This window comes from Pocillopora verrucosa, chromosome 2, assembly GCF_036669915.1.
Source record: "Pocillopora verrucosa isolate sample1 chromosome 2, ASM3666991v2, whole genome shotgun sequence".
NCBI classification, from domain to species: domain Eukaryota; kingdom Metazoa; phylum Cnidaria; class Anthozoa; order Scleractinia; family Pocilloporidae; genus Pocillopora; species Pocillopora verrucosa.
Window position 1 is genome coordinate 11,918,534 of NC_089313.1, and position 11,169 is coordinate 11,929,702.

The 11,169-nt window shown below is 39.0% G+C and overlaps 2 protein-coding genes across 2 annotated transcripts; one reads left to right on the forward strand and one right to left on the reverse strand.

Moving 5' to 3' along the window:
* Nucleotides 1-840: 840 nt before the first annotated feature.
* On the forward strand, nucleotides 841-1,926 carry LOC131791607 (uncharacterized). Its single transcript, XM_059108953.2, has one exon. The coding sequence runs from the start codon at nucleotides 942-944 to the stop codon at nucleotides 1,494-1,496; it is 555 nt and encodes a 184-aa protein (XP_058964936.2). The 5' UTR covers nucleotides 841-941; the 3' UTR covers nucleotides 1,497-1,926.
* Nucleotides 1,927-5,650: 3,724 nt separating this feature from the next.
* On the reverse strand, nucleotides 5,651-9,370 carry LOC131791609 (cytosolic carboxypeptidase 6). The gene is made up of 2 exons (XM_059108955.2): nucleotides 8,640-9,370; nucleotides 5,651-6,873 (listed from the first exon to the last, which is right to left on the reverse strand). Exons 1-2 carry the CDS (start codon nucleotides 9,349-9,351, stop codon nucleotides 6,131-6,133), a joined length of 1,455 nt encoding a protein of 484 aa, XP_058964938.1. The 5' UTR covers nucleotides 9,352-9,370; the 3' UTR covers nucleotides 5,651-6,130.
* Nucleotides 9,371-11,169: the final 1,799 nt, after the last annotated feature.

The following is an 11,169-nucleotide window of genomic DNA, read 5'->3' on the forward strand; positions in this document are numbered from 1 at the left end:
GATACTAAAATGTTCTCGCAAAGAAAAAAAACTAATTATAGAGGGATAGAGTAAGATGCTTTTGCCATCCCTGTTCTGAAGAAAAGTTTTATAGAATAGAAATAAAATGATGAGATACACCGATTAGCGTGCGTGGTTATGTCGCACCAGAGCAGGGTAGAAGTTTTTAATTTACATTGTGGAGATGTTTTTGTTTATTCAAGCGATACGTGTGGTCTAGGTTTGCGACACAGAATTTTCAAATGATGATAAAAGCACTAATGGCTTGACCCGTGCTTTAATAACAACAAATGATACATCATTATCTGTTTCCCTCTGCTATTTACTCAGTCTTCTTTCATCACGAACACGTCATTTATGCGATGTCTGAAGCAAAGTGACCTTACCTGCTTCATCTGTCATCAGGGCTCTAACCTCGAAGAGTAATTTCTACTCGTGTGCCAATGGACTATTTCGTCAGTCTTGTTATTTGTCAAAAACAGAGATGTTTGTTTACAGAGGAAAAAACTCCTGGTTACCGGTATTTCCGCAAATTTGAGATAGGAAACCTACTTTTGCCCAAGGAAATGCGTCAATGTTTACTTCTCCTTGGCTAACCCAAAAATGATGTTTACTTTTCATAATAAACTATAAACAAACTATTCAAATAAAGTCCTTGAGAAACTGTTAATGGCTTCCACGCCTCAATCAAAAGATCTTTCCAAAATAGAGGTGTTAAGTGACTTACACCAAAGGCGTCCGGTTCGCCCAAAAAAAGCTCCCATAGAAAAGCTTTCATCTCTTCTTGTAAAGCGGAAGTCGTCTTCAATTACTTGTTCAAAAACAAAGCATTCCCGGTATTTGCTGTATAAAAGTTGCGACATGTAGGCTCGAAAGTATTTTTGTCACTGACTGTTCCAAACGGAAGACCTCAACCAGTAATTCCTAAATACGGTCAAAAAATGCACATCAGAAGAAAATCGGCCACGAATCAAACATGGGAGAATGTTTTTCACTTCCAGCGCGGGGATTGTTTTGAGGGACGAAGCAAGATCAACGAGAAAACTGATAGAATCAACAAGACAAGCAAACCACATGCAGTGACCAATTGCAAAGAGGACGTGTGGAAAAGGATCCGAAAGTCCGTCTCGAAGGTATTTTGCAAGAATTGTAAGACAGATGGAAAAACTGCCCCTTACACGAGTTTGCCTCGCTTGGACTGTCTATCTCTAAGCGAGAATGAATTGAAAAAGGGTCAAAGGAAACTTCGGTTCTGTTTAAAACGAACAGAACAAGAGGAGCACGTTTTCGATTACGAACGATGCGAAGAGAGTGACGAAGAAGATTGTGATTCGATTGTGGCGCCGAGAAGAGAGAGCTGGGAGAAGAGAAGAATGGGAATTTGTAAAGAGATTGAGCGGAACACTGCTGTTGCGTTTAGATCTAGAAGTACCTCTCTCTTAGAACTGAGGAAAACTTTAGTAGTTAATAACAGGTTCAAAGAGATGGGGCTCTGACATAGACAAGATGTCTTTCTGATTTTCACAGGCTAGATCATGTATATGTTATTGTAAAGTATCTCGAAGCGAGTTGAATAAGTCAGTTCACAAATCACATGTGTGAAGGGTTGACTGACAGAGAGTATGATAAATTATGACATTATTTATCCCATGTATACTAAGTTAAAGGTAAAAATATTCACGTTATTAAGATATTTACTGAATAGATGTACATGTTGATCGTTCATTAATATGTTGTGTGAAATTTTTAGAGTTATTTTGGTGGATGATCGTAAGAATGCAGAGCACACGGTCTTTGACCTGCCGGTAAGAAGTGTAAAAGAAATCTTAGCACGTTATTTAGGTTCAGGGAATCATATGATCCTAAACGAAATTAATTGTGTATCAGTTAGCATTTGCCGGAGTTTGAGCAGATATAATGGCAACAAACCCCAAATAAACTAAACATAAAACAATTTCTGATCATCTTACAATCTTGGTTCATGATTTTACACCGAACACAAACCGCCTGACATCGCTTTCAGTTCAAAAAAATTAGCGGTTTTTATGCGGCATCTCACTATTAAATGAGCTGCCGCACGAGATTAAAAAGTCTCATGACAAAAAAAAAAATAATCTTCCGACAATTTAATTTAAATATCAAGGGCAGTCACCGTACAACAACGCAAATTAGCACTTCCACCTCTCTCCTGCATCGGTATCCATTGTGCAATTTTTCTGTGTCCTTAGGCGGCTTTGGTAAAGAACATCAAGGCTTTTCTAGCTATTTATTAAAAAAAGGAAAATCTGATTTCCATAACTTTTTTCGCGCCTCCGTACAATATTCTTTGCCGCGGCTCGTAAAGTTTATTTACGAAAGGGATAGAGAGACCTACTCAGCAACGCGGGTCAATTTTAAAAATTATCTTAACTGCACTGGTATTTACATTTTATTTTTCTTTATTTGTGTCCTCTAGGCCTTGTAAATTAAGTGCGTATAGAGAGTCCTGCAGTTAAATTAAAAATTTTGGATAAAGGCGGCATGATTTGTCGTTTTCACAGAAAATGGCTAGATTTTTGTAAAAATTACTCGTCTCCGGTCAGATTATAACACACCTACGCACGTACCCGAAACATATATTAGCAAAATAACTATCGTTTTGAATTTCATGCAAAATCGGCCATGATGAGTTATTCAATGCAGCCGTTGGATTAAATATGGAAAGGAGGCTTAATTATTACATGTTATACATGAAAATAGAAGCTCTTTACTAAGCTTTTGCCACGTTTTGAGCGTGCCATAAAAATTTCGATAAAAAGTGTTAATTGAATAATTATTGTTTGTGGTCAAACCACGCGAATCATTTAGACGCCCCTTCGACTTAATTTAAACGAGCGGTCTTTAGGCAAGGAAAAGCCATTACCTACGTCATCGATTTGAGAATCATTTATCATAATTTTGACACCAGCTTCCCTTCGGCGCCTGCTGTTTAGACTTTATTCAATGAAAATCAACGAACGTCAACGCACTTATAAAAACAAAGATCAAAAGGTCCTGGTTGTTTTTATTTTGCAAATTTCTTTATTATTCTGATATCTTCAAAACCAACCTCTACATCTTTTATCGACTTATTTCTTTTCATTGCACTCCATATCTGGGAAAACTTAGACCATAATTTTGTAATCTGTTCCACAGAGTACCAGCGCCTTTAAGTCTCGTGGTCGTCTTAAATTATCAAATGTCGAATGTGAGTCATTACGACTGGATTATCTATTACATAAACTCTATTTTTGGAATCTTTCAAGACCTCGACTTTTGGAACAAGTTCTCGTCAAACCTATGAAAAATTTTTTTTTAAGCAAATTCCTTGGAAAGGTTGAGAAACAAGAACCAAGATGTCTGAAGAATCAGAAGAAGTCCAAGCAAGAGTCCCAAGGGGGTTCATAGTGATAATGGTGGCAAGTGTCAAGATTACATTTTCCAAATTGGCTGCGGAAGCAAAATTGCGGTTTTAAAGGGCTTATGCTTCATACTCCATCCTCATTGACGCCAAAAAGTTTTATCTTTAGAGATAACTTTTGATGCATTCATGACGATTTTTTCCCTTCACCCTTTAACTCCCATGAGTGACCAAGACAGAATTTCTCCTTACAATATCAATACAATGTCAATCAGACAAGTGATGAGAAGAAAGAAAACATGCTGATTTGAGGATTTTCTAGTTGATCCAGTTCCAGATTCTCAGAGCTAGCATCATTAGAATTTTATAGAAGACAGTAAGGATAATTACTAATAAGATCTTGGGCGTTAAAGGGTTGAAGAGATTTTGCCTTGCTAGGCTGAGTTCTCAATACATGACGTACAACATCATGGCGATCCGCTTCATTGGGTTTCATTGCAGAAAATAATTTGACGGTCTTTGCCTTTTGAGCGCCCCACTAACTTGGAAAAACTCTGATAGCACATCCTTTAGTTCTTCGTTCATCACAGATTCTTCGCTCGCCTTACTTTAATACAGAAGCTTTTCAAGAGAAAATAGCCATGTAAAACAAAATGGAAATTTGAAGAGTAAATATAAAATACAATTTATTCTTTTGATCCGCCTTCCTTTTGCTCGAATGAACTAATATCTGAGCAAACCCCGCCTATGTTCGTGCATGAAGGATAAACATAATTTCCCGTCACCCCCATGGGAGTAGTGGCGAGAGAGCAGGAAGACCACATCCATGATTCCCTTTTACCCTCTTCTGTACGGAGTTTCGAAAATTGGACGTGACCTCCTTGATTTGTGGTTTGTCGGATTCCTTTCAATCATAAATCTTTCAGTCTTACTGATATCTTTGCCAGGTAAACAGCTCTTCAGTTTGTTTCGACACTAATTCCTTATTGGGCCGACACGCCCTGTACTCAAGGCCGTGCCCTTGTCGAGTCACTGTGGCGTTGCTAAACTAGAGTAGTTTATCTTCTTGTAATGTTGACAGGATGTGCTACCAGCCTCGTAACTATTGGTTCATCACCGACCACTGTCTCTGAGTCTCTCAGTTATGCGTTCAAAAACAAGTAGCATACAAGTGAGAGAACCCAAATTTAATTAAAAATTGTATACGCTTCAAAAATCTTATCATCAGTTACTTGGTTGATTAATTTGCAGCACACAGATCTGTTGTTATTTTAAAATGTAACTTTCTAAATTATTTGATAATTGGCCGGAACAATGAGAACCGTCAGCTGATGACGATCCTACTGCTATGATTTTTGATTGCTCTTTTAAAACGGATGTGGGCTGACAGCGCTTTAGTTTGACATACTTCAGCCGCAAACGATGAACATTTCACGCAGAGACAAATTGAGGGAAGAGATTAAAAAATTTGAAAGAAGATGGCATACGTTAAAATGGAATATTGGACTATCAATGCCTTCGGATTGACTGAAATGTTCTGGTAGGAGTTGAGGCCGTCAAATTAAAATTTAGCCGCATTTCTAAAAAGTGTCATCAAATTACCTTCATTGCGGAGACGGAAAACAGAGTGCGGGAACATGCTCACAACTTCCGGTGACAACTTCACGCGACTGTTTTTAAAATCCTCACCGGATTTTGAAACATCGCCCAAAATCATCCGTATAGGAAAGGAAATGTCAGAATGTAAACAGGATGTGTGAAGTACTCGGAAAAGTACTTTCAGTTATGTTTGATTCAAAGGGCTCTCTTCGAGAAATGGGAGCAAATAATCAATTCGTAGTAGTCAAAGTTCCTTTTCCTTGAACTTCCATAAATCTCGCCGTTCTTAATCGCGTTTCGAACGTCGACTCGACCTTGCGGGTCCACTCAACACTTACTAAGCAAGGGATTATGTTCTCTCGCACTCACTCGCCGCAGTCAAAGATGAGAAACTCCTGTGACAATGTGAAAACTGCATTGAGGGGACATCTAGGGGACTCTTGGATCCTCTAGTAGAAAGTATGACTCTCTTCTACAAGATTTAGCGCTTTAAGGTAAAATATTCAATCTGATCGGGTTAAAATCACGCTTTCAAGAAACAAACTTAGTATCAGTGCCCCCCGAGTCTGCTAATAGATTTTACTGTATTTATAGTCTCGAGGAAGCCAAAAAATCAAATTAGCAATCTACCTTTATTTTAGCCTATGTGTAACCGTACCCTCCCCCCCAAGGTGAAACGTTTCACCTTGCGGGAGGAGGGTACGGCTAAACGCGGGCTACCTTTATTTACGTCATTAATTTCTCGGAACATAAATATAATGTGGGTCTTTGCCACGGAAAAAGAAAACTTTTACAGGCAAGTTATGACTAGTGGGATGCATCTTACCTTCGCCAGCAGCGAATTAACCTTGAATACCATAACCCTGGCAAAATCCTTAGTTGTTAAAACAACACATTTCAATTTGACAATGTAAAGGAAAAATGCTTGCTGCAAAAAGACAAAAAATGTAATCTTTCCGCCATTTGTGATTGAATCATCACAATAAATAATAAACTATTAATATACAACTACTCTAACTTTTTTCCCTAAAAATCTATCTGAGCTTTGAAGTTATTGTGAGTCACAACGCAGAGCCTTTCAAAACGTCACTTTTTGGTCTAACATTCTCTCAGTTTATGACACGGTATTAAAAACTTTGAATACTTTTTAATTCACAGCTTCCCACTGTAGTCACTTCTGCCAGACAATCTCTGTTTCCCATCACCATTAGAATCCTTTCTCTGTGAGGATTTTGAAACATTTTTCTTCGTGGGTACCACGAGCGAATTTAGTTTGTAATAGTCGAGGAAGGTACGCGCTACGTTACGGCCAAGTTTGAAATACCCTTCTTCGGTGTATGGCGACATTCCTTGTGAAACAGCTGTATTGTAGCTGAAAAACGACACTTCCAACGTGTAGCAATGAGTCTTTGGGTCTAAGCAGCTGCCAAGAAAACGTCGCCCAGTACCAGCTTTCACAGCATCTTTGTTAAATGATGTGTTGGACATGGAAAAGTCTTCCGCGTTCGCGCATAGAAGTCTCGGATAAACAGCTTGCCTTTCAAATCGTTCCTCCTCGTCGTAAATATTCCCGTACATGAAACCATTCATCATAGTGGAATGCGCGTGGATATCGATATAAAAGTCAAGATGGACATTTTCATCTTCATCCAGCTGCATTAAGTGGTTCTTACAAGCTACAAGGGTGGGGTGAGCCCACGGTGACGGCTCCTGCCAATGGCGATTCAGATCAAACCCCATCAGGGAGCAGCGGTAGTTACCCAAGACGACGCCGTCAGGGTTTAACATGGGCACTATCTTAAATACCAGGTAGTCTCTCAACACTTTGGCTACTGGATGGCTACTGACAAGGAAATCAATGACACCTTGACAGACATAGGACGACGGAGTTTCACCTGAGACAGACAACAAAAGTAGCAGTTTAACCCTTTGACTCTCAGAGGTGATCAAAATGTAACTTCTCTCTATAATATCCTTACATCCCCCCCCCCCCAAGTATGAATGTGTACTGGTGGACTGTCTGGAAAAGCTGAAAAATCAAGGGGGGGGAGTATCTGCAATTACCTAACATCCTGTCTATTATAAAAAGTTGTGCTGTGTCTTCTTATTTGTGTCATTGTGTTTGTGCTTCTGGAACATTTGTATTTGTTTTTTTTTTAGGTAGGCCTAGGTAATTATTATTCTTGGTATTTTCAGCCAAGTCTTTAATGTACCAGTATGTGCTACAATATCTGCAAGACTTCATGGACCTCTAGCATTCAGATCAGTTGCTACACTAAAGTATTATGAAATCTTTTGTAAGGGCCATGGAAAGCCTTCTGGGCAGATTATTAATCAGTGGTAATTTATCACTCACTTCATGAAGGAGTTGTTAAATTGCACAAATTGATGGGAAAGTACACCCCTTGAATAGGGTTCTAACAAAATTCAACTTGGTGATATACTCCATGTGAGTTAATGAAGCCATACACTAATGGAGTACAAATTTGGCATTGAGGAAGAAAATAAGGTGAAAATTGATCATTCATGAAATTTTGAGAGTCTTGCCGTTTTGAATGATTCTTCCAATGGTTTTGCAGTTTCTAATAGACCCAAAGCCCCCCTTCCAAAATTCAGGTATTTAGGCCTGCTTGCCAGACTTTTAATGACCATCTTACATGAAAAGTGAGCACATAAGACTTGGAAGTAAACTGGAGAAAATTTAACCCTGGCAAAAACAAACAATCTGTCATTCAGTGATCAGACAAAAATTCAGTTTTACATGCGGGATAAATTGCTCGCATTTGCATGGTTCATGCTTACCACTAATTATGCTACTTGCATATATTTGAACTTATTTTGATAATCATTTCTCTGATACTAACTTCAATTTGAATCAATCTAAATTCTGTACACTTATTACTTCAACCAAGTTGGCATTCTTTGTTAAAATCGTAAATTTTAAACTTTAATCACCCTTTAGAAAGAATTGCTTTGCCCATTTTAGTAGTGAGAAAATGAAGCATTTTGGTCAGTGCATACCTTCCTTGCTACTTATTTTTGGAGGGAGGGAGTTAACTGTTTCTTTCAACAGAATTGTTGAACAGTTTTGAGGTATATATATGTGCCATGATTTCAATACTCTTTTTCATCAGTGGCTACCCATAATACAATAGCAGCAGCACCATATAGTGAAATCCAAACACAAGAGCCTGCACACAGGCTAAAAAAATGATGGTGAGAGGGTCTTACTGATGATAGTGGAGCACTTTATTGTTGAAATGGGTGGCTATTTTACTATCATTTACTATATGATCTGAGGAATATGAGACCAGTCAATAATACAAGGAAACTAGTGATTTCCACATGCTACCAGTAACTTTTGACAACAAAGGTTCATATTTTTACCCAGAACAACATGTTAATGTGCTTTCTTTACTTTCTATCAATAGTACTAAAATATATATGCAAGGAAAATTTTTGTCGGTTTCAAGTTTCACCACATTTGACGATTAAAATCATGGACATATAGGCATGGACATGCTGACCCACTGGGTTGGACATACTATTTGTAAACAAGTTCCCGTTGTTCTCGCCTAAAAGATTATTAACTAAAGGTGTATTTGGGCAAAGTACACGCAACTGAGTTTGATAATCCGCCGTAACAAGATAAAAGGCTTACCTGGATGAATCCTTGCTGTGATAAAAATTACCCTCTTTTTGAGATCATCTTTCATGTTTTCTGGGGAAGTAACTGTCAGCAAATCAACTCTGCGCTGCTGAACCGTCAAACAAAGTAGCTCTCTTCTGTAACACGCCATGTTTTTTTTATCGAGTTCCTCAAGGAAGGTTTGCAGACGAGAGTAAGTGTAAGGGAAGCAGTAGGCAAACTGATAAACATCCGTGTCATTATCGAAGGCAAACGCAAATGAGAGTACATAGTTTTTTCTGTGGTCAGGGCAACGATAGTAGAAGCAATTCTTAGCAGGAATTCTCTGCCACTTTGGACGACTGGAAGACTTAACAAGTGGAGTCATTCCTTCGCGATACAAGCTCTTGGTCTTGCTGAAATTCACGACATTGAATATGACACGCTGATAAGGTGCTGTGTTCTCCACAGTGAAATTAAACCAGACGCGAAACCGAGGATTGCAGGTGTCCGGGCGAATAAACAAATCGTACTCGAATTCCGTAATGTAGTCGACTCTGCCGAGATTTCCACTTTCAAAACAAGCATCGAACATCAAGTGCCCCTTTTTAGGCGTTCCTGAAAAGCCAGGAGGTAAGGCATAGTATTTAGATAGGTTACCCACAGGTTCGTCCACCTTGACGATATTTGCAGAATCCAAATCTTCGTTCACACCGCTTTCTTGACTTTCGCTGCGAGACGCCATCTTGAATATGCCGGTAAGATTAGTGGTTGTTATGACAACAAGCAAAACAGCGAATGCAGAAGAGATGTGAAGGGAGGGGTGGGGATTTTGAGGTTGGGGTTAGGAGGTAGAGCAGTACCTAGTGGTAAAAACCGCCATTATCTCTAATAACTGGGTCAAAACATGTGATTCCCCTTGAAGTATCAATGCATCGTCCATTTATGGGGATCTGTAGGGTAGACAAAATGATCGCGAATTTTGAAAACGCCAAATTCTTACTGATGATCAAAGAATATAGATCAAGGTAAACTTCAAGGGAAGTGAATTTATCTGCCATACGAGGGTGCGCAATTTTGCTATGATTGTAATGTTCTCAGATAAGAGAATTCCTCTCATTTCCCCTTTTTATTGCAACACAGTATTTCGCCTCTGATACATAGTTAATCAGTAATTAAGCTACAATATTCCTAGCATCATGAAGAGAAACGTTCTACTCGATGCTAAATAAACCTTGATAGCCTTACACGCCCGCAAATGGAAACCCCGGAAAACTTGGCGGGGGCCGTTCGGTTGTGAGTTCAACTTCAAATGTTGCAGGGGTTGAGGAGGGAGGACTCGGGTTGGCGGTGGAGGTATGGCAATCTCCATCCCAAATCTGTATTCCATGCTCTGTACAAACCACTGCAAAACAGCCGTCAGGATCGCCAGCTATGACTTCCCCAGGAAGGTACACTCGGTCTCCGTATATGTCACATCCTTGCGGTAGTGTGGTAGGAATGAGCGAGCTGAATGGGAATTGAGGGGCTGCAGGTCTGCCTTGGGTGTTTCTACTGATCAGCAGTAAAAGTACCATCATTGAGTAAGACATAACAGAGTGTAGTGCCATCCTGTGAACGGATATAAAACCAAAAACTTAAGACACACGACAAATCTTGCGTAAATATCTCTCCTTTGTTATCACTTAACTTTTTTTACGACTAGCGGTTACACTCTCTCAATTTTTACGCCTAACGGCCAAATTTTACGGCCGTTTTACGGCTTACGGCTAACCCCAGTGAGACCCTCTTAAAAATTTGTACGTTATCAAGATTCAACCAGATCATTAGATTTATTAGTCTGCCAGCCAAGATTTCTGATACCAACGAGGGCCATCCCTAAAATCTTTCTGATTTACACACTTTCTAACTTCGACAAAAAGCATTAAAAAAAACTTGAACGAAATAAATGTAGAAAAACTAAATGTCAACTGACCTTGCAAAGATATGAGGATTTCTATGCTTGACTGGCTTTTTCAGCTGTCATCAAAGTTTCTCTTATGGGCTTGAGTTAACTGTTTGCATTTAGTCGGCGGGTGACTTACTGTGATGCGAAAAGATAAAGCAAAGCTAATGCTATACCTCCTTGGACACTAAATCCTTATAGAAAGAATTTTTTGACAAAAATGTCAGCCATGACAAACATCATCAGATGAATGCTAAGCCAGTTACTAATGGCTTAGTTTCTGGAGACGCTAATTGCCCGATGGAAAATCGAGAAAAGATTAACTATCACGACTATCCCACGGTATAGCTAGAAATTTAATCTTCCTTTTTTATCAAATCGTTCAGTTTCAACTCAAGATAAATTAGTGCACTATCAAGGAAACAAGAAACAAGCCTCAAAATTCAATAATTAATTTCTGCAATCAAACGGTTTAATGACAGAGACAAACGCATACAAACCTGCATAAGTCATGCTTTAGATTTGTGTACACGGACTGGGTATTTTGTGGATCAATCACCAGATGTCCTGAATTTTGGCCTTGAATTCGTTTCAAAAGGGATGGGTAGTTACGAATGT